This window comes from Eptesicus fuscus, chromosome 3 (genome assembly GCF_027574615.1).
Source record: "Eptesicus fuscus isolate TK198812 chromosome 3, DD_ASM_mEF_20220401, whole genome shotgun sequence".
In the NCBI taxonomy this organism is placed as follows: domain Eukaryota; kingdom Metazoa; phylum Chordata; class Mammalia; order Chiroptera; family Vespertilionidae; genus Eptesicus; species Eptesicus fuscus.
The window spans coordinates 42,110,295-42,138,227 of NC_072475.1; the positions used below are offsets into that span (position 1 = coordinate 42,110,295).

General features: G+C 45.2%; 1 protein-coding gene across 1 annotated transcript in view; it reads left to right on the plus strand.

Moving 5' to 3' along the window:
* Positions 1-27,726, plus strand: part of YEATS2 (YEATS domain containing 2) — a 97,475-nt gene extending 69,749 nt beyond the window's left edge. Inside the window, exons 17-31 of the mRNA XM_054713783.1 lie at positions 165-326; positions 1,987-2,159; positions 4,784-4,942; positions 6,973-7,149; positions 8,174-8,357; positions 16,417-16,545; positions 17,106-17,204; positions 17,804-17,906; positions 19,035-19,108; positions 20,463-20,542; positions 21,193-21,394; positions 23,027-23,253; positions 24,015-24,089; positions 25,300-25,373; positions 26,711-27,726. Of these exons, the coding sequence (XP_054569758.1) occupies positions 165-326; positions 1,987-2,159; positions 4,784-4,942; positions 6,973-7,149; positions 8,174-8,357; positions 16,417-16,545; positions 17,106-17,204; positions 17,804-17,906; positions 19,035-19,108; positions 20,463-20,542; positions 21,193-21,394; positions 23,027-23,253; positions 24,015-24,089; positions 25,300-25,373; positions 26,711-26,819 (2,027 nt within the window). The 3' untranslated portion in view covers positions 26,820-27,726. The remainder of the gene's footprint in view (positions 1-164; positions 327-1,986; positions 2,160-4,783; positions 4,943-6,972; positions 7,150-8,173; positions 8,358-16,416; positions 16,546-17,105; positions 17,205-17,803; positions 17,907-19,034; positions 19,109-20,462; positions 20,543-21,192; positions 21,395-23,026; positions 23,254-24,014; positions 24,090-25,299; positions 25,374-26,710) is intronic.
* The last annotated feature ends 207 nt before the right edge of the window (positions 27,727-27,933 follow it).

The window sequence follows — 27,933 nt, forward strand, 5'->3', positions numbered from 1 at the left end:
TAAAGCATTGTGTATCTGAGAAACAAACTTTAGAGTTTCCTTTTTTTTTTATCGCTTTTTAATAAGTATTTTATTATTCTGTGTTTTAATTTTAGAGATGGCATTGCTCTAAGTTCCATTTTATCTTACTGCCTTTCTTCTCTTTTTCTTCTTTATCATTTTAGTAATGGCAACATTGCAGCTACCAGCCACTAACTTGGCCAACTTGGCAAATTTGCCACCTGGCACTAAACTTTACCTTACAACGAACAGCAAGAACCCTTCAGGAAAAGGAAAACTGCTGCTCATCCCTCAAGGAGCCATCCTGCGAGCCACCAACAGTGCTAGTTAGTCCATCATTAACTCGTTTGGTTCTTGGGTCTCTGGGTATGTTCATCTCATCCACCTGAGGCTCAGTTTTTACCTGTTTCAGGAAGCATTTCCGTATCTTTGGTGCCATAATGGTAGTATTTGCCCAAATGCACTTAAAACATGTGCATAATTTAACTAGAATTAGCTTTCAGTAATCATAGTCTTACGAGGTGGCACTATTATTTTGGGTTTATCTACTCAGAGTTTGGGATCAGGGACGGATTATACTGACGAGATATGGCTCTTGAGGCTGTGCTGGGAGAAAGCTGTCTGTATGAACTGTAAATGAAGAAAGGGCTTCCTTTCAGAGGTAACTGACAACAGGTGATACCTGGGGAGAAGTTCTATACTTCCAGTAGCTGGAACCTATTTCTATTTTAAAGGAGACAGGAATAGGACTTGGATCCAGAGTCTCCACTTGCCATTGTTCAGATATGCTTCTTAACCCATTGCACTCGCTTGCTTTTTTCTCGATTCCTTTATTCTAATGCTAACCGTGTCGTCACACTCGACATCCGAGTGCAAAAGGTTAAGTGTGCTAGGTTTGGAGATGGAAAGAGCAGTACTAGCTCGGCCTAAATATATGTCTTAAAGCCCCAAGGAATTAAGTGGTTTATGAGACTTATATAAACTGCTTTGACATACAGAGAAAAACAATTTGAGTAGTGTTGTAAAGGGAAAGGTCAAAGGAATTATTTTCCTCTGAATCAGAAGTACAATTGGTACAGCAATCAAATTCATTAGAAATTAGCCACTCCTGCCAAAATGCAGTGTGTGAGCTAATCACCATTTTGTTTATTGACTCTAATGGGTGATTTCCAGTCTCTTGCCCTGGTGTTTTTTTCTTCATACCTATTTTTTTCCTTCATTCCAGAATTCATCAGTTACTTAGATTTTAGTTAATGTACAGTATGTTACCCAAAGGGAAGCAAAAAGGGTCCCTTGGCTTTAAAGTGGACTTTGAAGAGCTAAAAAGAATGGGACCCTGGAGTCATCATAAATGTGAAGAAAGTCTTAATTTTTTCCAGGAGTGTGGAAAGAGAGAGTACTGTAAAATCACACTAAATTCTAGCAGTTCCACTGAAATTGAATCAGATGCCAAAAAGTTTGGAAGCATGTCAGTGAGTACATTAAAGTGCTGATTAAAATCAATCAGTGGTTGAGCATCGACCCATGAACCAGGAGGTCACAGTTAGATTTCTAATCTGGGCACATGCTCAGGTTGCTGGCTCAATCCCCTGTATGGGGCGTGCAGAAGGCAGCCAATTGATGATTCTCATCATTGATGTTTCTGTCTCTTTCTCCCTTTCTGAAATCAATAAAAATATATTTTAAAAAAAATAGTTGGTTAGAAAATGTCAGTATCAGACTTTCTCATGAACTTCCACAACTAAGTCAAAACAGTTGTCAAAGGTAAGTTCTTCATTGTACTCAAAGCTGAACTAATCAACTCATGCAGTTGAAAGTAAATAGATGTCACTCTTCAACTCTAGGAAGTTCTCTCTCTTGTCAGAGAAAGAAGAATAGGAAAGGGAGGGAATGGTGCTGTAAATGAAAAATCTTTGGGCTCACCTATTTTTCAGTTAAGCTTTTTGATACTTTTTATGATGTTGCTGTCATTCATTGTATTTGCAGACCTGCAGTCCGGCTCAGCTGCCAATAGTGCTGGTGGTGCCGGAGGCAGTGGCAGTGGAGGTGGCAGCAGTGGAGGAGGGGGAGGAACAGGAGGAGCCCAAAGCCCCGCTGGGCCTGGAGGGATATCCCAGCACCTGACCTACACATCTTACATTCTCAAGCAAACACCTCAGGTCTGCTCATTATGACTGGTGTCTTTTAAATCATTCCATTATTTAAGAACTGCTTTTAGCTATACTGGATTTACCATTACAGCTCTGGGATTAGGAGTCAAAAACTGACATTTTAGCTGTGTTATAAATCTATATTATCTATACTAATAAAAGGGTAATATGCAAATTGGTCAGGACATCGTCACAGTAACGACCGAACAGCAGGCCGTGTGCAACAACAAGGCCAGCAGGGGGGTTAGTGAAGGACGACCGAACAACTGAACAGCAGGCTGCGTGGGGCGACCAGGCTGGCAGGGGGGTTAGTGAGGGATGACCAAACAACTGAACAGCAAGCTGCGTGGGGCGACCAGGCTGGCAGGGGGGTTAGTGCGGGACGACCAAACAACTGAACAGCAGGCTGTGTGGGGCGACCAGGCCGGCGGGTGGGGGGCGGGCAGTTGGGGGCAACCACACTGGTGGGGGGGGGCAGTTGGGGGCAACCAGGTCGACAGGGGGGCAGTTAGGGGCGATCAGGCAGGCAGGTGACCAGTTAGGAGCCAGCAGTCCCGGATTGTGAGATCCCCAGGATCGGGCCTAAACCGGCAGTCGGACATCCCCCGAGGGGTCCCAGATTAGAGAGGGTGCAGGCTGGGCTGAGGGGACCCCCCCTCCATGCACGAATTTTGTGCACCAGGCCTCTAGTCTACACTAATAAAAGAGAAACATGCAAATTGACCATCACTCTGCTATGCCCACCAGCCAATCAGAGCAAGTATGCAAATTAACCCAACTAAGATGGTGGCCATCATGGGTCTGGAGTGATCAGGAGGCTTGGGTTCCCCCTGGCAATGGAGGAAGCCAAGCTTTCCGCCCACCCTGGCCGGCCCTGGCCTCCGCTTAAGGCTATAAAGTTTCAATTATAGAAGATAAATAAATTCCAACAAAGATGGCAGTGGCCACGGAGCTGGAGCCAGCCGGAGGCTTGGGTTGCTCCCGGCGATGGAGGAAGCCAAGCTTCCCACCAGCCTTGGCCTGCCCTGGCCTCTGCTCAAGGCTACAAAGTTTAAATTATAGAAGATAAATAAATCCCAGATACCTGCTTCCAGCCGGCCCTAGCCTATACTTAGGTCTCCGGGGTGTGTGGCCGGCCTGCAAACCACCACAGGCCCTCGCCCAGGCCACCCCACACCCCAAGGGAACCCCCACCCTGATCCGGGACACCCTTCAGGGCAAACCAGCCAGCCCCCATCCATGCACCAGGCCTCTATCCTACCTAATAAAAGAGTAATATGCAAATTGACTGTCACTCCAACACACAAGATGGCTGCCCCATGTGGACACAAGATGGCCACCACAAGATGGCCAGCAGGGAAGGGAAGTTGGGAGGGACCAGGCCTGCAAGGGAGGGCAGTTGGGGGCAAGCAAGCCTGCAGGGGAGGGCAGTTAGGGGTGACCAGGCTGGCAGAGAAGGGAAGTTGGGGGTGACCAGGCCTGCAGGGGAGGGCAGTTAGGGGTGACCAGGCCGGCAGGGGAGGGCAGTTAGGGGCAATCAGGCTGGCAGGGGAGTGGTTAGGGGGTGATCAGACTGGCAGGTAGAAGTGGTTAGGGGTAATCAGGAGGGCAGGCAGGCAAGCAGTTAGAAGCAAGCAGTCCTGGATTGTGAGAGGGATGTCCCAGATTGGAGAGGGTGCAGGCTGGGCTGAGGGACACACACACACACACACACACACACACACACGTGCACGAATTTCGTGCACCGGGCCTCTAGTCCTATATAATAAAAGGCTAATACGTAAGTTGTCCCCTTGGGATTTCGACTACTCACTATGACATGTGCTGACTACCAGGGGGCGGCACGGAACGAAGGAAGGCCCTGACCAGCAGCTGGCAGTTGGAGGAAGGAAGGCCCCAATTGGCCGTGATCACCGGCCAGGCCTAGGGACCCTACCCATGCACGAATTTCGTGTACTGGGCCTCTAGTTTGTTATAAATGTTACAAATCTGTATTGTTTTGTTTTGACAGAAGAGGGAGTAGAGATTCAGAAAGACTTAAGTAACTTATTCAAGGCTTCTCTGCTAAGCCAGTGCAGGCTTTGGATTTAAACCCAGATCTTTCTGACACAAAGGAAGATTTTCACTCTGCTAATGCTTCCCAAATCTATGAGGTAATAAACAGTCTTAATGTGCAATTCAAAATGTTCTCTCAGAAAGGAGTAACAAAAGAGATGCTATCAGACTGTGGTATTTGGAGTTAGGTTGGATTCAAGATGAGGACCGGGTTTCCGCCTTCTTCCCCTTGTCACAGGGTCTTGGCTCTCCTCTAAGAAAAGTCATGGAATTTTGGTTCCAGACATTTTTACTGAGAGGGATGGATAGTAATCAGTCTGAGTGATTAAATCCAGCTTTCAGGACTAGATTACATAACTTGAGTTTCCCACACCTGCTCTGTAACTACTGTGCAAAGTTTGAGAAGTAGGGATAACTTGGTAGTGACACCAAGCACTATTCTTTTCAGTTATTGTGGCTGAGTTGCAGAATAAGGGAGCATTGTAGCTTGTAACATGGGACGTTGTGATTTAAAGGATCAGAGGAAGTTTTTTGAATTTAACAAGTTACTGATTCGGTCTTTATTTTTTCTAACTTAGGGTACATTTTTAGTTGGCCAGCCATCACCCCAGACATCTGGAAAACAGCTGACTACTGGGTCAGTGGTCCAAGGTACACTGGGAGTCAGCACATCTTCTGCTCAAGGACAACAAACATTGAAAGTCATCTCTGGACAAAAAACCACTTTGTTTACCCAGGTAAATACACACACACACAAATACATGGTGATTGTGGCATTTATTTACAAATTTACAACTTATTCTTTCCACAAAGAAATTAAGGTTAGATGAGAAAATGAACAATAATGTAATATAGAAAAAATAAGAATAAAATCTTGAGATTTGGGAAAACATTAGTAGAATGAGAAAATAAAGCTAAGTTATCCAGATCTACAAATAGTAACGTCCTATATAGTTAATAAAATTTGCCAAACCAGAACAAGAAGCATTATCAGTCATAAAGTGTACACTATTTGTGAGAGAGAAAAACTAACCACAATATTTCCTAGAAGAAACATTTTCTTGACACCTCATGCTAAAACTTCTCTGGAGGGACTTCATGCAGGAGATGCTGAATACTGAGAGGTGATTTCAGCCACACCGTCCACACAGGACGTAAACACTGCAGGGAGTTTGGTGCACGTGTTTCTACGCGCTTCTTAATATAAGCCCAAAAGATCATTCTTTTTCATTTTAGTCATTTTTGTGACTATGCAATGATACTCTGTAAGACTAATGCAAATTGTGCTGTGGCTGCTGCTCCTGGATTCTTATCATGGCTCCTTCAGTTACAGGCAGTCCTCAGGTTACGTCGGACTCGACGTTCATCGTTTTGTGGTTACGTCGCCATCTCCCATTTATTTATATAAAAAAAAAAGTTCTGTCATTTCGACGTATGTACATATGTGCTTTATGTTTTTTTATTATTTATTTACCACAAGTAAAGGTCAGGAATTGTTATCTTTCTTTTAAATTTTTTTTACTGTTTCACTTCATTACTGCTGTGTATGTGCTCCATGTGAGTGACGTAGGTGCTTATGTAGGTGGGTTCCGACTTACGGTGAAAATCACGTTACATCGCACCATAAGAACAGATCTCCGACGTAACCTGAGGACCTACTATATTAGCTGTGTGACCCTGGTAGTCATTGAGATTATCTCTTCATCTTTAAAGTGGGACTAAAATCTACCCTATAAAGTTTATGAAAAGATTAAATGATATAAGATATGTAAAAGTGCTTTTTGCCATTCCTGGCATATAGTGTGCCCACAGAGACTGAAAAATGGTATGATTTGTAGGATGCATTCATCTGGGCCACAAAGCAATCATTTAGACCAAGGGTCAGCAAATGACACCCAAAGCTTCCTATTTTTATAAATAACATTTTATTGGGACACAGCCACACCCATTTAATGCTATAAAAGTAGAGTTGAGGAATTGCAACAGAGACGTGGCCTGACATGCTCACTCATGCCTTTTGCTGAGCCTTGTTTTAAACTATTAAAAGTATTATAAGTTCTTGCCGAAACCAGTTTGGCTCAGTGGATAGAGTGTCGGTCTGCGGACTGGAAGGTCCCAGGTTCGATTCCGGTCAAGGGCATGTACATTGGTTGCAGTCACATCCCCCGGTGGGGGGTGTGCAGGAGGCAGCTGGTCAATGTCTCTCTCTCATCGATATTTCTAGCTCTCTATCCCTCTCCCTCTCTGTGAAAAATCAATAATATATATATATATATATATATATATATATATATATATATATATATATATAAAAAGAATTTAAAATTTACAGCCCTTTTAAAAAAAAAAGTATTATAAGTTCTTGAATGATTCTCCAGGACTAAATGCTAATCCTGTACTAGCCTAGAGCACCATTAATTTACCCACTTAAATCTGACCCTCTCAGTTCAATTTTTATGTTTAAAGATTTTATTTAAGAGCACTTTGGACTCAATTATCTTAATAACAAATGGCCTGGTGTCTCTGAAGTCACTTCTGCCAAATAGTGGCTTGCAATTGCATTCATTTACTTGTTCTGTATTAGGGGTAAAGAACATTTGTAGGTAAAAGGTCATAAACTTGAGAATTTGCACAAACACTTCCCATAGTTTTGATCAGCAAGAGTTTCTTGGACGTGCTCTAATTCTACAGGCATCTATAAGTAAGGAATGAATTGTGCCTATTACCCAGGGCAATATTATTACTTCAACCCATTTTGTTTTTGCAGGCAGCCCCTGGGGGACAGGCCCCTCTAATGAAAATATCTGATGGGACATTGAAGTCTGTGCCAGCTACCTCGCAACTCTCAAAGCCTGGAACCACCATGCTGAGAGTAGCAGGAGGGGTTATCACAGCTGCCACTTCGCCAGCCGTGGCCCTGTCAGCAAATGGTCCTGCACAACAGGTGAGAATTAGCATGAGCATAGAAAATCATAACGAAACCTAAAAGTACTAAAAACATAAGATATTCAGCAGGCACACAAGTGGGCTCTATTACTCTTTTTAAAAATGGAAATGTAATTTACATGTCCTAAAATCCACCATTTTTAAGTGTACAATTCAGTGGTTTAGATTATGTCCCCAAGGTTGTGCAACCATTGCCATCTAATTCTAGAATATTTTTTTCCCATCCTGAAAAAAAACACTCTGTAGCAATCGACAGACATTTGTGTTGTGTCTACCTTTTGACTACAATGCATAATGCTGCCATAAACGTGTTGTACACGTTTTTGTATAATATATTTTCATTTCTCTTGGCTGTATACGTAGGAAAGGAATTACTAGATCATCTAGTAACTGTTTAAGTTTTCGAGGAACTGCCGAACTGTTTTCCAAGCGGCTTCACCATTTTAGATTCCACCAGCAATGTATGAGGATTCCAATTTTTCCACTTTCTTGCTGACACTTGTTCTTACTCATTTTTTAAAATTATAGCCATTCTAGTGGGTGTGAACTTGTAATTCATTGTGGTTTTAATTTGCATCTCCCTATAGCTAATGATATTGAGTATCTTTTCTTGTGGGTTTTTTTTTTTTTTTTAAGATTTGTGTACCTTTAGAGAAATGTCTATTCAGATCCTTTGCCCATTATTTAATTGCGATATTATCTTTTCATTATTGATTTGGATAAGCAATGTGGCAGATCCATAAAATTGAATATGATTCAGCTATAAATAGGAATGAAATATTTTATAAATGTGGTAACCCTGTGATACCGCCTCATTTAAAAAATTTTCTGGCCCATGAAATCTAAAAATGTAGGAAACACCAAATTAGAGAAGCAGTCTTTCTAAATGGCATTGCATTTAATAAGTAGGTAATAACACTAGTAGATAATATTTATTGAGTATGCTGCATGGCAGTCACTGTCCTACGTAAGTTACTGCCTTCTTTTGTATTTCTGTTAAATCTGGCCCTGCGGACGAGCAGTCAGAAGGAACAGCTCCCAGTTCATCATCCACTGTAGGTTCCATAATGAAAACTTCTGGGCAACAGCAAGTGTGTGTGAGCCAGGCCACCATGGGAACCTGCAAGGCTGCTGCTCCCTCTGTCATCAGTGCCACATCCCTGGTGTCCACACCTAACCCCATCTCCGGGAAGGCTACAGTGTCAGGTCAGTTGTATCATAATGATATTATTTCTCCCTCCCTTCTTTGGCTATAATATTTTTAGAAGGTCTTAAATATTTTTATAATTTAATCCTCTCCCAAGGATATTTTTTCATTGATTTTGATGAGTGGTGGGGAGAGAGAGAGAGAAACATGGATTGGTTGCCTCCTGAACAACCTCAGCCGGGGACAAATGTGCCCTCACTGGGAATCAAACTGGCAACCTTTCAGTGCACTGGACAACACTCAACCAACTGAGCCACACTGACTTTTTTTTTTTTTTTTGTATTTATTTACTAGAGGCCTGATGCACGAAATTCGTGCAAGAGTAGGCCTTCCTTCCCCTGGCTGCCAGTACCCTGGACCCTGGCTTCCCTCACAGCCTCGGCTTCGTCCAGAAGGTTGTCCGGGAGGACGTCCGGTCTAATTAGCATATTATACTTTTACTAGAGGCCCAGTGCACGAAATTCGTGCACTGGGGAGGGTGTCCCTCAGCCCAGCTTGCACCCTCTCTAATATGGGACCCCTCGGGGGATGTCCAACTGCAGATATAGTAGGCCCGATCCCTGTGAAATCGGGCCTAAACCTGCAGTTGGACATCCCTCTCACAGTACGGGACTGCTGGCTCCTAACCGCTCACCTACCTGCCTGATTGCCCCCTAACTGCTTCCTTGCTGGCCTGATTGCCCCCTAACTGCTCCTCTGCGGGCCTGATTATCCCCAAATACCCTCCCCTGCTGGCCTGATCACCCCCAAGGCTTTTATTAGTATAGATAGGACCCTGCACAGAAAATTTTACTAACCCTGCTTTACAATAAGGGCTTGACGATTGAATCATTAGGATCAGACACCAAGATTTCCTTTCTTTGAATAGTGGAGGGAATAATTATCTTGTCTTTAAGTTGCCCGGAAATTAAAATGAGATAATGACTTAGAAAAGTATAAAAGCACCATATAAAGACAACTGTCTTTTTAATGAAGTGGCAAAATGAAAAACACTTTTTATTCTCCCCTTCCTTCCTTTACAGCTTTTATTTAAAATTTGAAATTTATAAAAATTTCACTCCAATTTTCATTTCTTTACATTCAATATTATTTTGTATTGGTTTCAGGTTTTATATTAGTTACAGAATAGTGGTTAGACAATCATATACTTTACAAAGTGTTCCCTGATATTTCTAGTACCCACCTGGCATCATACCATCATTACAACACTATTGACTATATTCCCTATTTAAGTGACAATGGGTTTACAGGTTCCTTTCAATCTTTCTTTTGTGTTGCTTGTCCTTCCTTTTCTTTCTCACTTCTTCCCTCATTTTCTTTATATAGTATCTTAATTGGCCATCAAAGCTCAGTGAAGGCACTGGGACACGCTTAATCCATTTTACAGACCAGGAAACTGAGGCCAATTCCAGTTGGCTGTGGAACTTGACTCAGCACACAGGAAGCCCTCAGAGTCATGCTCTTTGCGCTTCCTAAGGGGCAGCGGCCCAGCAAACAGAACAAACCTTCCAGTCAGGCTTCCGAGCCTCTTTCTCAAGCACCTCTTCATTGCGGATGCTCCACATTCTTTCCTCTCCCCCCATTCTTTACTGCCCCCCTTTCTCTGAAGCAGGTGGAAGGCTTCCCACTCACTGCCTAGGCATGCTCTGCTATGGGGCAGGGTGTAGCGAGCTTGCTTTTGGGTGAAGGCAGGAGCAGTAGTCACTGCCTCTGAAGTGTGAAGGCTGCCTGAGCGTGGCCGGTTAGCACTGGGAGCTTCTCTGAATCACATCAGTCAGTCCAGTACTCTGCGGTGCAGCACCCCTCCACTGAGGTGGCACCACCCCTCAACCCCCGCCTCAGGGGTGAAGGTCCTGGCCCTCTGCCAGGAGTCCTTCCATGCCCCTTGATCCCTGGCTGGGCCCACCCACGTCTTGGGGGCACTGCAGAACCTCTGTCTTTCTGCAGATGAGGCAGATCCCTGCCCTAGGTCTCCGCAAAGCTATGAATCTGTGGCCAGAGGCCTGGTCTGGGTCTCAGCAACCACATGCCTGCAATGTTCCCAGGGACCCTGGGAGCGGCTGGGCGAGTCCCGCCTCACCTCCCCGGGTTGCCGATCTCCCCAGGGACCCCCCCTGAGAGGCGGGATGGGCCCGACCACGCCCCCGCAGGGTGCTGATCGCCCCAGGGACCCCCGGGAGGGGCGGGATGGGCCCGGCCACGCCCCCCCCAGGGTGCCGATCTCCCCGATACCCTCTTGAGTGTCTGGGCAGCCAGGTCTCGCCTCCCCGGGGCAGCGATCTCCCCAGGGACCCCCGAACTAAGAGGACTGGGCACCGCCATCTTGATCTTCTCAACGGCGGATATGCCACCCGGAGTCCCACCCCCCAGCCTCCCGCCGGCCCAATCGTGGGCGTAGCGGAGGTGCGGTCAATTTGCATGTTTCTCTATTATAAGGTAGGATTATTATAGATTTGTTTGTTTGTTTTTGTTAATCCTCACCCAAGGATATCCCCACACCCCCTTTTTTTTAAAGGGAGAGGGAAAGACAGAGAAACATCGATGTGAGAGAAACACATCGATTGGTTGCCTCCTGCACAAGCCATGACCAGGGCCTGGGCCAGAGAGGGGCCTGCAACCAATGTACATGCCTTGACCAGAATTGAACCTGGGACCCTTTGGTCCACAGGCCAACACTCTATCCACTGAGCCAAACCAGCTAGGGCCACACTGATTTTTAAATAAATAATTTAATGATTTTTAAATGCCATAATAAAATCTCAGCTATCTGGAGCTTTATTGGGTATTTTAGCTGCTTTTTCATAGTGTAATTTTGTAGAAAGCTGACAAAGTACCCATTTCTTTTTTTTAAATCAGTTTTAAATGGAACTCATCATAAAATATCATACATCTCTTTGATTTTGCAAACAAAACATATAAAATATAAATTAGCCTTGCTGACTCTTTAACATTAGTTATTGTATTGGATAGTATTAGGGTGCCGCGCTTGAGGTCTGACAAGATGAATGATGTGTTTTTGACCTGAAGGGCACCAGAAAAGTGTGCCTTTTACTCTGTTGGGTAACATACATCCAGGAGCCTTAATTCAAATGACTTGCATATGCCCAGGTTGTGGGGGTGTGTAGGAGGGGGTTGATGGATGTTTCTTTCATGGATGTTTCTGTATCTCTATCCCTTTCCCTTCTTCTCTTTAAAATCAATTTTTTTAAAAATATATTTTATTTATTTTTTACAGAGAGAAAGAGAGAGGGATAGAGAGTTTGAAACATCGATGAGAGAGAAACATCTATCAGCTGCCTCCTGCACACCCCCCACTGGGGATGTGCCCGCAACCAAGGTACATGCCCTTGACCGGAATCGAACCTGGGACCTTTCAGTCCACAGGCCGACGCTCTATCCACTGAGCCAAACCGGTTTCGGCTAAAATCAATTTTTTTAAAAAACTTGCTTTAGCCCTGACCGGATTGGCTCGGTGGATAGAGTGTCCACCGGTGGACTGAAGGGTCCCAAGTTCGATTCCAGTCAAAGGCATGTACCTTGGTTGCGGGCACATTCCCGGTGGGGTGTGTACAGGAGGCAGCTGATCAATGTTTCTAACTCTCTATCCCTGTCCCTTCCTCTCTGTAAAAAAGCAATAAAATATATTTTTTAAAAAACAAAAAACTTGCTTCAGTTTCCTGATAATAATACCTGCCTCATAAAGTTGAGAGGATTGAATGAGTTAATATGTTAATGCATGTCTGGCATGTAGTAGCTAGTCCTATATAATAAAAGGGTAATATGCAAATAGACCGGTCGCTATGATGTGCACTGACCACCAAGGGGCAGACATTCAATGCAGGAGCTGCCTCCTGGTGGTGAGTGTGCTCCCACAGGGGGAGTGCTGCTCAGCCACAAGCTGGGCTGATGGCTGGTAAGCACAGCAACCGGCCTCCGTGGCAGCGCCAAGGATGTCCAACTGACGGCTTACTTCCATCAGTCAGACATCCCCCGAGGGCTCCCAGACTGCGAAAGGGTGCAGGCCGGGCTGAGGGACCCTCCACCCTCTGTGCACAAATGTTGTGCACCGGGCCTCTAGTATGTAAATAGTTGCTGATATTATCATTTTCAGTGTCAGCATTGTTGTTAATCTACATTTCCTTATCCATAATTGTAAAATCTAAAAAGCTGTGAAAACCAAAGGTTTGTTTTTTACTTTCAGAACTAATTTTAGGGTGAAATCTAACCTCCATTGATAGGCTGTTTATACTACTTAATATGGATATTTGTATTTTGCTGAAGAAATATTAATGTATTTTATTACATCGCACTGTCCTTGATGCCAGGGGCTGATGTAATTTGCAGCATTGTGTCTCAGATTTGAGAAGTTTTGTTTTTCTACAATACAATCCAGATACTTTTCTAAAATACTATAAAAATGTCACAGCAATGTCAAACTGTTACAAAAGTTTCTGAACACTCTTAATTTCCATAGTAATATAACAGATTAATGTCTTATTGTAGATTGATAACAGTGTACCAATTGGCACTGATGAACAGAAAAGACTGAGTATCACTTAAACGTGCATAAACGCACACACACACCTTAATCCCTTTGGGTAAGAGTGAGAATATTGTTGTTCGTATTAAAATTATTGTCATCAGCCCTGACCGGTGTGGCTCAGTGGATAGAGCGTCGGCCTGTGGACTGAAGGGTCCCGGGTTCGATTCCGGTCAAGGGCATGGACCTTGGTTGCGGGCACATCCCCAGTAGGAGGTGTGCAGGAGGCAGCTGATCGATGTTTCTCTCTCATCGATGTTTCTAGCTCTCTATCCCTCTCTCTTCCTCTCTATAAAAAAAAAAATCTATAAAAAATAAAAATAAAATTATTGTCATCACTACATTCCGTACATGACTCTAAACCAGGTCCCTATGTCTTGTTTGCTTTAGGGTAGAGGAGACCAGAAGATGAAGGCTAGTCTGTTTTTCCATGACTTCCACCTCCCAGTTGAAATTGATCAGGTTCTATCTAGTGTAAGGAGTGCTCTGCTTTACTGACTGACTGTTGGAGGCAGGTGTCAGGACCAGAGTAGATACTCTAAGAAATGAGTGCCCTCCCCTTTTCTGATTAAGTTTTTAGCATGCAGTAAATGAAGTCTCCCTGCTTTTAAGTTCTAGTTTCATAAGAAGAAACTTTCTGAATAATATTTTCATAACAGAATCCAAGTATTTCCTACTGACCAGTAACTTTTTAATTACATTGTGTGTGCGTCCTAAACTAGTTTGAACAGGTCAGTCACCACTGGGACTGGAGCAGAGTGGGCGAGGGAAGGGGCACTGGAGATGAAGTCAGGGTGATGGGGCCAAATCACTAGGGCCTCTGTAGGTCATTCTAAGAACTTTGACTTTTACTCCAAGGGAAGCCACTGGCGGGTTTTAAGCTAAAGGGTAACATGATCTGCCTTATCTTTTAACAGGATCACTGGCTGCAGCCTTTAGACTAAACTATGGGGCCCAAATTGGAAGCAGGGAACGGACCAAGAAGTAGGCACTAAAAAAGAAAAGTCAGTGATGTACCAGGGAGCCCCGGCAACATTAGACTAAAAGGAGTTCCAGAAAGAAAACAGAAAATAGTGGGAAGGAAATGATCTGAAAAATGAAACAATTTAGCCCAGAATTGAAGGGCACGAACTTCCAGGTTCAAAAGTCACAGTGGCCAGCACAATGAAAGAAAGATGGCTCACATCGAGGCACAATTTGTTCATGAAATCACAACACCAGGGACAAAGAGAAGATCTTAAGAGCTGTCAGACAAAGAAAAGTTCAGAAATTACATATCATTGGCTTTTCAGTAGCAATGCTGGAAGCTAGAATACAGCTTTTCAAAATTCTAGGGTGAAATTACTTACAGTTTAGAATTCTGTAGTCAGCCAAAACAATACTGAGTGTGAGGGTTGCCAGTGTATTTCCTATGCACCCTGTCTCAAGACATTGCTAAAATACAAGTTTTATCAGAATGAGGAGTTCTAGACCAAGATAGAAGAAGAAAACAGAATCCAGCATGGAAGGCAGAGGGGACTCCAGAGTAACGGTGGAGGCTGTCCCCAGGATGAGAGCTTTGCCGCAGGCCTAGAAAGCAGCATCCAGATTGGAGCAGATCAGCGAGCTCCAGGAAGGACATCTCTTACCAAACGGAACTGTAAATTGTTTAGGAGATTTGACTATGTGGAGAACTGTATTAAAGGGTGGTTTACAGCAATCTTGAAGAAGTGAAGACTTAGATGTTAAAAGAGAATTAAACAAATGAGAAGAAGGAAATGATTAAGCCCAGAAAATAAAATGGAATCATAGTATCATGGTATTCTTTGCATCGATAGAGAACAATATTTGAGTATTAAGAAAGAAAGGGTATAAGTACCTGAATGTGCTTAAGTCTTAATAGTCAGTATGTAACATTAAAATGTTACATCAAAATGAATCAAGGCCTATAATATACACATTCTTTTAAAAAATACTGAAATAAATATTAAAAGAAACGACCAAAAGGGTTAAAAGTGGGTGCTACTGCCCTGGTTGGTTTGGCTCGGTGGATAGAGCATTGGCCTGTGGACTGAAGGGTCCTGGGTTTGATTCCAGTCAAAGACACATGCCCAGGTTGCGGGCCTAATCCCCAGTGGCGGACGTGCAGCAGGCGGCTGATCAATGATTCTCTCTCATCTTTGATGTTTCTATCTCTCCCTCTTCCTTCCTCTCTGAAATCAATAAAAAAATATATTTTTTTAAAAAGTGGATGCTATTGGGGAACTAGACAACGCTAGGGAGGTGGAGCAAAGGATGACCATTTTTAGTTATAAGCCTGTTAGCACTTTTTATTTTCAACTAATAAGCATGTAATATTTTAATAAAAAAGAATTTAAAAAACATGAAAATAGCCTGGCTGATGTTGCTCAGTGGTTGAGTGTCAACACATGAACTAGGAGGTCATGGTTCGATTCCTCGTCAGAGCACATGCCTGGGTTGTAGATCGATCCCTACCGCTCTCGGAAATAAAAATGTATTTTTTTATAAAATGAAAATATCAGGTCATTGTTTTACTCTCTGGTGGCATGTCTCAAGAAGTTCTTGTAAAGACTGGTTTAACATTCATCTATTGCAAAAAAAAGATTTTCTTTTTTATTTAAGGCTTTCCTTCTAGGACGTACTTAAGATATTCCTTTCCTTAAAGCAACTGCTTTCCACTCGAGAAAGTATCTTTAGCCGCTGATGCTGTTTTAAGTAATGACATTATAACAGGTGTTTGTGTTGTATCTGTTGTGCTTTCTCACAGTAACACCCTTTGTCACCTTACTGGCCTCTGAATGCCTAGCACAGCTCTGTAATGGAAATAGGAATGTGGAAACGACCTTTAAAGGAAAGTGGGAGAGGATGACCCTTTCTAAAATGCCAAGTTGAGAATCTCTGGTGTGTGACAGAGGCTGCACAGAGAGGAGATTGTAGGGGACAGCAAGTAGACAGAGTGAAGTATTAACACACAGGGATGGTATGAGGGGATGCAGGTCAGATGGGACCAGATGAAAATGGACTCTGGATGCTTTGAAACTAATTTTGGAAACATTCTCTAGGCAGTCAGGAGTCAGAGAAGATTTTTAATGGCAGAAAAATGGCAAGTTATCTAAACAAAATATAAACTTTATATCCAGATTTGTACGTATTACAGCTATATACAAAATAAGTAAATTGTCATAGAAAACAAACATGGAAAAGAACTCTCAAAATGTTCAATACTGGTTGTCTCTGTCCTAGAACTTTAGGTGACTTCTTCTCTTTTCTATTAGTTCTGCTTTTCCAAAAATTTCTGTATTTTTGATTGCGAGGTAAAAATAAATCATTATCCTCACACCATTGTTTCATTGTGAAATCTGCCACATCCATGGCCTCATGCTTCCAGCTCTTTGTTTATTGAAAGGGTGAGTGTCCTAAGAACTTCCTCTTGTGAGAAAATATAAATGCTAATGAGGGCAGTAACTTCAAGGAAGCATCTGATCTTCAGCTTGGCCCTATCTTCCAACTTATTTTAGGATTGTTAAAGATTCACTCCAGTCAATCCAATCCCCAGCAGGCGGTCCTGACAATCCCCAGCCAGCTCAAACCGCTCAGTGTAAATACATCTGGAGGTGTGCAGACTATACTGATGCCTGTGAATAAAGGTAAGTCCTTCAGCAGGGGCTGTCCTCCTGTGGTTGTCTCCAGGTCTGTCGTGGGGGAAGTCCATATTCTTTCAGTTGGTGACTGCTCCCCCTCGCACAGCCTGCCTTTGGCTGTCACACGCTCCCTGGCACCTTGAGCTCTAGAGCAGAAGTCGCCAACCTTTCAGACCTCACGGACCACTGGTTGGCGACCGCCACTCTAGAGACCAACTCTAAGACTGACAGAAAAACCCAGATGGCCCATGGCTTCTAATAGCTGCCCATTTCTGACGTTGAATAGAGGGGGAACACTGTAAGCATTTATGAGACTTCATAAATGGATTTTTATTTTCTTAATGACAGGCCCCCATTTCCACAGTTGATGGCTATGATTCAGTTACCCTAGTACTAATGGTAAACAGCCCACCTTGTCAAAATCACCATTAAAAAGGACCTTCATTTCTGTTGTACTCTGATTGTTTTGTGCTCTTAGTCTAAATTGGGCTGTCGTCTGTTAGATCATCCTCATTACAATAACTCCTCTATTTCTTATATCCTCCCCTGCCCTTTCTTGCCTTTAGTGGTTCAGTCGTTTTCTGCCAACAAATCACCTACCATTCTGCCGGTGGCTGCCCCCACTCCAGTTGTCCCCAGCTCTGTTCCAGCAACTGTTACAAAAGGTATGTCGTTTCTCACCGTATATCTGCCCTCGGGTTTTATGCAAGACATTAATGAGTCCCTTGGGTCTACAACCCAAATATTTTTCAGCATCTGTGGATCAGCCACCTCAAAAAATGCTTACTGTTTACATATAGACTTGACATTGAGGGAAGCATAGAGATGGAGCATCATTTCTGCCCTTCAAGAAGGTGTAATCGTGTTGAAGAGGGTTGATTGAGATAGATAGTAAGTAATGAGTGATAGATGCAGCCTAAGTGGATTCTGGAATATTTCAATCTAGGATGTCTGATCAGGGTTGGTGGGTATGGAGGGGGATAGGACTTCGTATGGACATGGATTGTCTTTGTAGCTGTGGAGAGGTCCGGGCATGCCGGGTTAAGGGGACAGTAGAGACAGACCCACGAGACCCAAGCTAACAGTTCTCCCCTTGTCTGCTGACTGTGAGGACAGGCCCATCTCAGGCCCCCAGCTGTGTCCCTACCACAGCTGCTGCAGCACTTCCCTCACTGGTTTCCAAGAAGGGCTTTTGTTTCTGCCTGCACGTGTCCTTCCATCATTGCTCCCTAACAGCTCTCTCTTTGTTGCTCTTCCCTTGTAGTGAAGACTGAACCAGAAACTCCCGGGCCAAGCTGCCTCCCTCAGGAGGGCCAGACAGCAGTGAAAACAGAAGAGAGCTCTGAGCTGGGGAACTATGCTATTAAGTAATTATTTCCATCTTTTCTAAGGGAGTTGTGCTTTGGATGTTTTTCTGAAACTTAAAAAACCATGCCTGGGACAGTTGAGTATGTGTGAAGTTGTGGGTGTGTATTGTGAAGCCCCTTGCTGGGTGGAGACCTGTCCGGATGGTGATCAAGTATTGATGCACAGCTCCCGAGTCTCCATTTTACACATTGATGGGCCTGAGGCATCACCTACCTTATCTGTTGTCTCCGGAGCCTCAGGTGGAATTACAGACCTCCCTCCAGCAAGCTTGCCAGCATGTGTATACTTTGCACATGATGTAATTACTCAGGTGTGTACACATTTTTTTGTCCAAGTACCCACGTACCTGCCTAAACAGCTGCCTTTTCATGGGCCATACGCACTCATTGCTTCTTCTAAAAAGACTTCATGCCCTGGCCGGTGTTGTTCAGTGGTCGGAGCATCAGCCCATGCACCAAAGAGTCGATTCTGTGTCAAGGGCACATACCTGGGTTTGGCAGGTTTGGTCCCTGGCCCTGGTCAGGGCATGGCGGGGAGAGGCGAGGCGATGTTTCTCTTCTCCCCATATACCCCCCCCCCCCAAAAAAAAAAAAAAAACTCTAAAAATCAATGAAAAAAATATCCTCAGGTGAGGATTAACAACAACAAAAAAAACTTCACATGATTTTCCAATTTCCAAATCGGTACCCACCTCTGACCACATATTTTGATGTATCTCAGGCTGCTGGGGACAGTAGAAAATGAGTCATTTTCACATGATAGTAGACAGCTTGTGAACTGGAATAACGCTAAGACAGGCATTTTTATTACAGGATTTTCTGTTCTAGTGGCAGTCACCATACAAAAAGGTTATGTGGCTATTTACAAATATAAGTAAAATAATGTCTACTATTTACATAATTTGCCATTCCTGGGGTCTCTTCTGTTTATTTAGTCTGTTTTCTTTTTAAGCATAGAAGGATGTTTTATAAAGAAGGGTGTCTATGGAAGGAAAGACTGCCCGTATAATTAGTTTAATTAGTTTTAATTCCCACAGAAAGGGGGAATAGGTATATAAATTTATGTGTATATATGGCTAGAAACTGTTATATGCATTTACAACCTCAATTTTCTTTTATCCTTCTCAGGATAGACCATTTAGAGACGATCCAGCAACTCTTAACGGCAGTAGTAAAGAAGATCCCATTAATCACTGCAAAAAGTAAGACACTTTTTAAAAGCTGTGAACTACTTGGGATATTGAGTCAACGTAATCACTTGTACAGTAATTAATACTGCGGTGGTTATCTCAGAGGTTTAGCTACAGCTATAGCTCATTTACAGGGTTTTAGAATTCGTAGTATCTTGATCAACTAGTTAGTGTTTTACTGTCTTTAGTATTTGACCTGCAAGAGGAATTTTTCACATTTTTTGTATATAAATCATCAATCTGTTATGTATGTCATTAAAGCTGCATTCGTTTTTAATATTTATTTATAAGGAAAGAAATTAACATTTGCCTACAGTGTGCCAGCCTCTGCAGGCTCATTGCATTTATTGTCTTATTTAGTCAGTCTCTTGTGGGATGTCATCTCTGTTTACAGATGAGAAAATCGAGGATAGTAAAATTAAGAAACCGCACAAGGTCACTAGCTGTGGGTGGTGAGGTAGGCTGCAACCCCAGTTCTGTTTGACTCCAAGGCCACTCATCCTCCCTCCTCCACTCACTGTCGCTCACTGCGAAATGCATGATTGTCACGACCTCCAGCAGCGAGGGCTGCTCTGTCGCTGCCATTATTCGCCAGACTGAATCGCTGGCTTCTCAGCACAGGTGTTCTGACAGAGTAACAGCCTCACTGAGGGGCAGGCTGCCTGTGATACTTGGGCAAGATCACCCTGAACAGTTAGAGGGAAGGGATGGAGCACATGATCATATTATATTCATGCAAATATGAGAATGGTAGGCCAACTACAGACCACCCTGCTCATTTTATTCTAACTGTAATAACAAAGAGAGTATCTTTTTTTCCTTGGTTGAAGTTCAAAGGGTCATTTTGAGGTAGTTCAAAGTATACTTTCAATAACATGTTCTTAACCCAGCAGAAAAAAATCACTCAAAAAAACTTTAAAAAAAAAATTTAGGTACAGATACCTCAGAATATTAGAGCTGGAAGGCAGTTCAGAACCATCTTTCCCAGCAGTTTTGTCCTCCAGATGAGAAAACTGGAGCCCAGAGAGGTGACCGTCAGGTCCCCCAGCCACGAAGCTAAGGGCACAGCCAGAGCCAGGTCTCAGGTCGTCTGGCTCCTGGAGGAGTTTTATTTCCACTTATTTTAATAGCTTCAGCCAGTGGATTACCTTTCTCTACCAAAGAAGCTGGCTGCCCACCGAAGGGTGTTGCTTTGAGTGCACACGAATGAGATGCCTTTTCTCCTAAGGAGAAGCATCTGAACTTGCCCGGTAAGGAATGTACTTCAATGAGGAAGTCTAAAGAAGCTTTGGGACATGCTTCCAACAAATAAGACTTGAATTAAATCGTGGTTTTATTCAGAGTTTGCTGGATCTGTGCCTTCTAGGTGAGGATGCCAGCTGTTTTTCTGCGAAGTCTGTGCAGCAGTATTATGGCTGGAACATCGGAAAGAGGAGAGCCGCCGAGGTAATCCATGTCTAACGCGTGCATTCTGGCCGCGTCCATAAGCCTTGTCATAGGGACCAGTGATAAAATGTGAAGCATATTTTGTTAATATTCGATGATAGAATCTTTTCCTCAGTTACATATCTTGTTCTTCAAGACTTGTAGCTAGCCTTTGAAAGGTCCACTTTCTTTCTTTTTTTTTTTTTTTTTTTGCATTGGTAAACATTTTTACAAAATTCTTTAATGAATTTCAGTATATTACTGAATTAAAATTCAATCAAGTGTTTATTACTCCAGTGCGGCAGCTACTATGCCAGACAGGGGGGTTATGAGGAAACAGGGTGTGCAAAGGCATGCTTGGGAGCTATGAGAAGGTCATTGCAAAGGGTTTGGGGGAGGTTGGAGGAGAGGAAGTGGTAGATACTAGGTTGAGAACAGGTGACTTGTAGGCCAAACTTAAACTTAGGAGAGCCATTTTATATTATAAGCATTAGGTAAAAGTTCTTGCCCCTTTTTTTAAAATTGAGGATTAACACAATCAGATTGTTTACTTTAGAAAAAAAATGATTCTAACAAGTTAGCAAGGTGATTTTACAATTGGGTGATTTGTTTGAATACTCTACTAAGTTGAAGAATTTGGTTATGATTTAAAAAAAAATTTTTTTTTTAAGTGGCAAAGAGCAATGACAATGCGAAAGGTCTTACAAGAAATACTGGAGAAGAACCCAAGATTTCACCACCTGACGCCCCTGAAAACCAAGCACATTGCTCACTGGTGTCGCTGCCACGGCTATACCCCACCTGACCCCGAGAGCCTCAGGAGCGACGGGGACTCCATTGAGGACGTGCTGACCCAGATCGACAGCGAGCCAGGCAAGCCTTCAGGGGAGCAGCCTGAGGCCTGTTCCCATGGCACACGCTCATCTCTTCCAACCCCTGCAGTTGCCTAGGACTCCACGAGTTACTGTGGAGAACAGGAGCCTTTGCTCACTTCTGACCCCGTGACCCCGCCCTCCCCTAACACAGCCCCTAGAGAGCTATTTATGCCCAGGTGCCGTGTCCCAGCCAGCACTGTGTTCAGGAGTGTCCTCTTCAGCACCATTTCTTCTTGGAAGACTGTGCTAATCCACCTCCTTTCCTCCAGGCAGAAGTGACTTCTTCCTTTGTGACCTTATAACCCTCCCAGATGGGTCCAGTCTCCTTGAATCTGGGGACACTGCCTTATCTGTCACTTCATCTGCAGACATGGCTAGGAGTGTACCACCCAGTGTTGGAGGGGAGGCACAGACGTAAACAATGTTTCATGATAAAATATAAGCAGCTGTGTTGTTGTGGAGGTGAGGGGTCAGGGCCTAAAAGATATATTGGGAGAATATTTTGAGTCTCACCTTAAAGAGTAAGAAAGGTTGCCTCTGACTGATGTGGCTCAGCGGTTGAGTGTCAACCTATGAACCAGGAGGTCACAGTTCATTCCCGGTCAGGGCACATGCCTGATCCCCAGTGGAGGGCATGCAGGAGGCAGCCAATCAATGATTCTCTCTCATCATTGATGTTTCTATCTCTCTCTCTCTCTAAAATCAATTTAAAAAAATATATTTTTAAAAAAGAATAGGAAGAGTTGTTTTCTCCTCCAAACCCCATTTCTGTAGAAAAACAGAAGTTCTGCCTCCTCGTCTGAGGGAACCTGGAGCACAGGGAGAGTGGGTGGGGTCCTTTAAGACTTAGTGCAAGTCTCTTTTCCTCCACGCAGCTTTCCCAAGACCCCAATGCAGGACGGCCTCTCCCTGCTCTGATCTCTGGCAGCACTTAATACAGAGCCTGGAGGGTTTGTCATATTTATGTAGCTAAGCTCTCGAGGGCAGAGACCATGCTGGTTACTTCTGTGCTTCACTGGTAGTAAATAAGGCATGATGCTCCACATATAATGGGGTTCCCGTTAATATGACTGATTAATTGTGGGTGCCCAGTCTATAAAGCAGAAGCAGCCAGGAGCAGGGTGCTCCACCTCATCCCGTGGCTGGTCTGACCTCGCTCATCCATAGGGTGAGAAGGATGCACTGGAAGGTGCCTAGCGCCTCCGCTGGCTTGAAGTTCTAATGCTCTTTGTTACATCTTGTATAAATCAGCTCATGAAAGACTTGCTGTGAGGTGGACCTAAAACGATAGCAGCACTTCTCTCTGAGCAGTGAGAACATGGGTGATTGTCATTTTCTTCACTGTACATGTCTAAATTTTCCACATTTAAAAACATGAAAAAAAATTAGTCCTTAATATTTGCGGGGTGAGGAGATGGTCTAGTTTTGGTGGCATGAGGCAGAATTACGTGCTGGCTGTGTCCTCTCAGGGTGCCTGTGCTGCTTGTCGACCTCATGAGTTACTGGTTCCGCTAATCACAGCCATCGAGTGTTAGGGCCAGGCGCTCAGTTCCCTCACTCCTCTTCTCGGTCCCAGGCCGTTGGTCTTTCGTCACCACAGCTGTTCTGAGACTGACCCCCTCCCCTTTAGAGTGCCCGTCGTCCTTCTCCTCCGCCGACAGCCTGTGCCGGAAGCTGCAGGACCTCCAGCAGCTTCAGAGGAGAGAGCCGGAGCACGAGGAGGAGGTGGACGTCCTCAGCCTCTCGGAGCCACTGCAGACAAACATCAAGAAAGAGCAGGAGGAGAAGCAGGAAGAAGTGAAATTCTACCTGCCACCAACACCGGGGGCGGAGTTCATTGGCGACATCACACAGAAGGTAGGGGCTGCGGCTTGTGGTGCCGGGTGACCACAAACCAGGTGCTCGGTGCTCGGACATTCACCTGATAAACCCGGGCTCTGTTCCCTTGGGCAAGAAGTTAATCACCCGTGAGAAGGGTGCTTGTTGAGCGTGGAATTAAAGCAAAGGCAGTAGATTTTGTTATTTTTCATCTCCTTTTTGCTCATTTGCCTCAGTAGCAACACCTTTCTCTCGTGAGGGAGGCATGTCATAATATTTCCAAGTCAGACTTTAGAGCGTGAGCTTTCCCTCGCATTCCCATAGCCCCCGGGGCTCTGACGGCCGTGCAGATGCACCTGATGGCACAGGAGAGCAGTTGTCCCCTTTGAGGGAACTCGGCAGCTGTCCAGCATCTGCACCTACAGTTACTCAGGACCCACAGTGAAAGGCAGTGTGTTGTCACTTGCAGGAGGAAATGAAAAACGCAGCCAGGCACTGTTTCCAAGTACTAGTATCTCTGCATCACCCTTTGCAGACAGCGCCTTAGGCTGAGTCCAGACTTTGCAATGTTTTGATCCCACTGTTGGGATTCATGGCAAATCCTGATCACGGTCTCCCATGAAGGGGATGTGGGGCTAGATGTGGGATTATAATAGCATTTTTAACCATCACTTAGAATCATGAGAAATGGGATATCTTATTCCAACTGGACATCTCCTTGGGTACCAGAGAAATGTGCTTTGTTTAAAGAGGCTGTTCTCTGTACAAATAGGAGCTAATGCTTCCGTTGGCTCTTCCAGATTGGGATCACCCTGCAGCCCGTGGCGCTTCACAGGAACGTGTATGCGTCGGTGGTGGAGGACATGATTTTAAAGGTGGGTGCCTGCTGGCAGCAGAGGGCCCGGCAGGCGGGCAGGCTGGATGGGTGGCAGGCTGTTGAGGGTAAGGGACAAGGACAAACAGAACAGAGATGACGAGGTTTTCTTCTGTGTTTTGTTGTTGTTAATCCTCACCCGAGGATATTTTTCCATTGGTTTTTAGAGAGTGGAAGGGATGGGGAGAGACAGAAAGAGAAACACTGATGTGAGAGACACATCGATTGGTTGCCTCCCATATGTGCCCTGGCCTGGGGCTGGGGATCGAGCCTGCAACTGAGGTACGAGGTACATGCCTGTGGCTGGAATCAAACCTGGGACCCTTCATTCTATAGGCCAACACTCTACCCACTGAGCCAGACCGGCTAGGGCCACAAGTTTTAAGATTTCTCACCGTATTCAGGCTTAAAGTTTTCTCTTTTTTTGTCTTCGGACTTTTTTTTTTTTTTTTAAATATATTTTATTGATTTTTTTACAGAGAGGAAGGGAGAGGGAAAGAGAGTTAGAAACATCGATGAGAGAGAAACATCAATCAGCTGCCTCCTGCACACCTCCTACTGGGGATGTGCCCGCAACCAAGGTACATGCCCTTGACCAGAATCGAACCTGGGACCCTTCAGTCCACAGGCGGGCGCTCTATCCACTGAGCCAAACTGGCCAGGGCTGTCTTCGGACTTTTAAGTGAAGTTAAGTATGGTTCTTCTAAGTGTAAACGCATCTGCAATAAGAGTTCCTTTCCTGATGTCACTAATGTTTTTAGTGTTATTTCAAGTGCTTTTTCAGCCGTTGGAGGTGAGAGTCGGTGCTCTCTTTGCTTCAGGAGGTGACCAAGGCAGAGCCTTGGGTGTCCTGCACAGGTCACACAGCAGAGAAGTGGCCACCACTCTCCCAGCCCAACCCGGGTTCAGCTGGTCCTTCCCTGCTGTATCCTTCCCGCAGCAGAGGATGCCAAGTAACCCGCCCCTTGTTTCCTTTAAAAACAACTTCTGATGAATGAAAGTCACCCCATTCCATTTCTGAGTCGTGGCGTCTATCATTGTGGCCTACTTACTGTGTGTGGCCTGTTATTCCCACCTTTAATTTTTCCTTGAGGACTTTTGACCCTTAGGTACAGTTTCCAAGGCGTAGGGTATGAGCTGGGGTCGGATCTAGCCCTTCTTGCCTGAGAGCAGGTGGCCGTTGCGAGAGGTAACAGCGTGTTCTGTTGCAGGCTACAGAGCAGCTGGTGAGTGACATCCTGAGGCAGGCGTTGGCGGTCGGATACCAGGCAGCATCCCACAACAGGTACCCTTCTCTCTGCAGTCGTGGTGTCAGGCCTGCAGATCCTTCCTGACAGTTCAGTTGCTCATTAAGATGTTTTATACTTAAGTCAGTCCAGGAGGAGATGGAGGTGTCCGTGCCTGGAACATTCTCAGAGGCAGACAGACTCCAGGTTCTAGTTGGTTATTTTGAGAAAACCTGTTGGTGGTGGAAGCTCAGCTTTGCCGAGAGTCCGCATCTGCCCAGTCACTGCTCCGTGGATACCGTTCAGCAGGGCTCTGCTATGCTCCAGGGTCGGACAGTTAGCAGCTCTTTGCAATTAAAGATAACAGTGTCCATTATATGTCAGACTGGGGCCTGGCATCCATATATTACCTGATTTTTTTTTTTTTTTTCATTGCCAAACCCATAGTCCACTTTTGGAAATTGGGAAACCTGGCTTTGTAAGGTGATCTTCCCTGGCTTTTCCAACACATCCATGATAAACCTAGAGGCAGACCCAGAGCTCTCTGGCTGCGAAGCCCACTCACAGGCTCACCACGAGCTTGCTGCCGCTCTAATTATAAGTAATTGGGACACTGAATTTTGCTCTTTTTCTGGGCCCTGAAAGAATGGTAGGCAGGCCCTTGGTCCACATCCTGGCACTCCTTTCAGAGGAAACAAACATTTTATCCCATTGTGATCAAGTTGTAAGGGTGCCTGCGGACAGACGTGATGAGGCCTGTCAGAGGACGAGGTCAGACTTCACAGGAAGGCGGCATCGGGCACAGAGGCGTTCTGGTGATCCGTTTCCTGTCCACTTGAAGTCAGGAGTGGGCTGAGCGCCTGCTGGGCCCCTGCCCGCCCCCTGGCCTGATCATGGAGATGGGGGGACTGGTGCTTTTGATGAGAACATTTGACATCACACTTGGCCCGGCAGGACTCCATCTACCATCTTCCCAAGAGACAGGCACTGAGGCCCAGAGCTCTGTGGTCCTTTGGCTCAGCTCTCAGTCTGCGAAGACTGAGCCACAAAATACCATTGTTCTGCGCTGCACTGACGTCCTTTTTCTCAGTACTCAGCATCTTTTTCTTAATCATTCAACCAGCTTTTTGAAGTCCATCTCATACCTGTAGCTGGGAAGTCAGATGTGAGCCCTAAATAGGGCTGAGTAAAGTGGGTAGCCAAACCTTCACCAAAGTTTTAAAAAATTAATAGGAAAGGAGAGAGAATGCCCCTGGCCACTCCCCAAGAGGCCCTAAGCCATGCCTTGTCACTCGCCATTATCCCCCCACCAGGACCTGTGCAGGAGATGGCCCTTTAGATAAATGAGTAGGTACTTGAAAGAATTGCACCTAACAGCCTTTGTTTTTTGGACCAGGATTCCCAAAGAAATTACAGTGACTAATATTCACCAGGCCATTTGCAACATTCCTTTTCTGGACTTCCTCACAAACAAACACATGGGGATACTGAATGAAGATCAGTGAGTGGAATGAAGACACCCCTAGAAAAGCAGGATCTGTAGCTGGATCCGAAGCTTTGAACTATGATGACTCTTCTGTTCGGGGAAGGAGGTCGTCCGGGCCTCAGAATGTCATGGTTAACGCACCGTTCCCTCCACCGAATTCAGCGCAGCACCAGAGTGTTCAGTCCCAGGTCAGATCCCGTTAGGACACAGGCTTCCTGGTTCCGGGGTGAAGCTGTGGGTGCATGCTGTCAGCTTGCATCTGTCCACTCTCTGTAAAGCTCACTGGAGGGTCCAGAGCTGGGCCAGGCCTGTGTATCAGGTCCTTCTCCCTGTGGGGCGTCCTCAAGGGGGCACCTTGGGCCTGACTCTCCCTCCAGGAGGAGAACATGAGTCTGGCAGGCCAGAGATTTCACCCATTCTGTGGGCTGGGTTATAGGCAGCCCAGCGGTTACCCTGGCAACACCTGGAGGACTAGGCTCAGCACTCGGCGGGTGGCCACGGTGTGGAGAATTGGCCCTTGGCCCACGTGCATCGGTCACAGGATGCGGTAATGCTGTGCGGGAAACAAAGGCCCGAAGGTTGCAGCCTGAGCAGAAGTGTTACTTGATGGAGCACGGGAGCATCACTGCCTACCGCCAGTCTCAGAGAGGAGGGATGGCCAAGTCACAGGCAAGGAGCAGATACATTCCGGCATTGGTCTGGGAAGGTTCGACTGTAACCAGGAGCTCTCAACGTGTTCAAAGAGACAGTGCCCGCAAATGCCGGCTCCCGGCAGTCAGGCTCACACAGCCTCGCCTGTGTGCCAGGCAGCGAGCTGGTGCCACAGTTCTCGGGTCACCCAGGCTGCACCCGGCTGGACGGCCAGTGGGAGCAGCTCCTGCGACAGCCGCCACGGCTGTCTGTCCTCCGGTGGATTCCATGTCCCCTTCTCAGGCAGGTGTTTTGCAAGAAGGAAAGTGTTTCACAGAAACACGTGTGAGTGCCTTAAAGGTGGAGAAATGACTGCTGAAGCCGAAAGACAGGGCTACCTGCTCAGCAGTGAGAAAAGACTGTCCATGAGCAGGTGGGAGGGAGGAGTGAGGAGGAAGGTAGCTCTGTACCTGGAAGACGTCAGTAATGAGTTTATTCCCAGT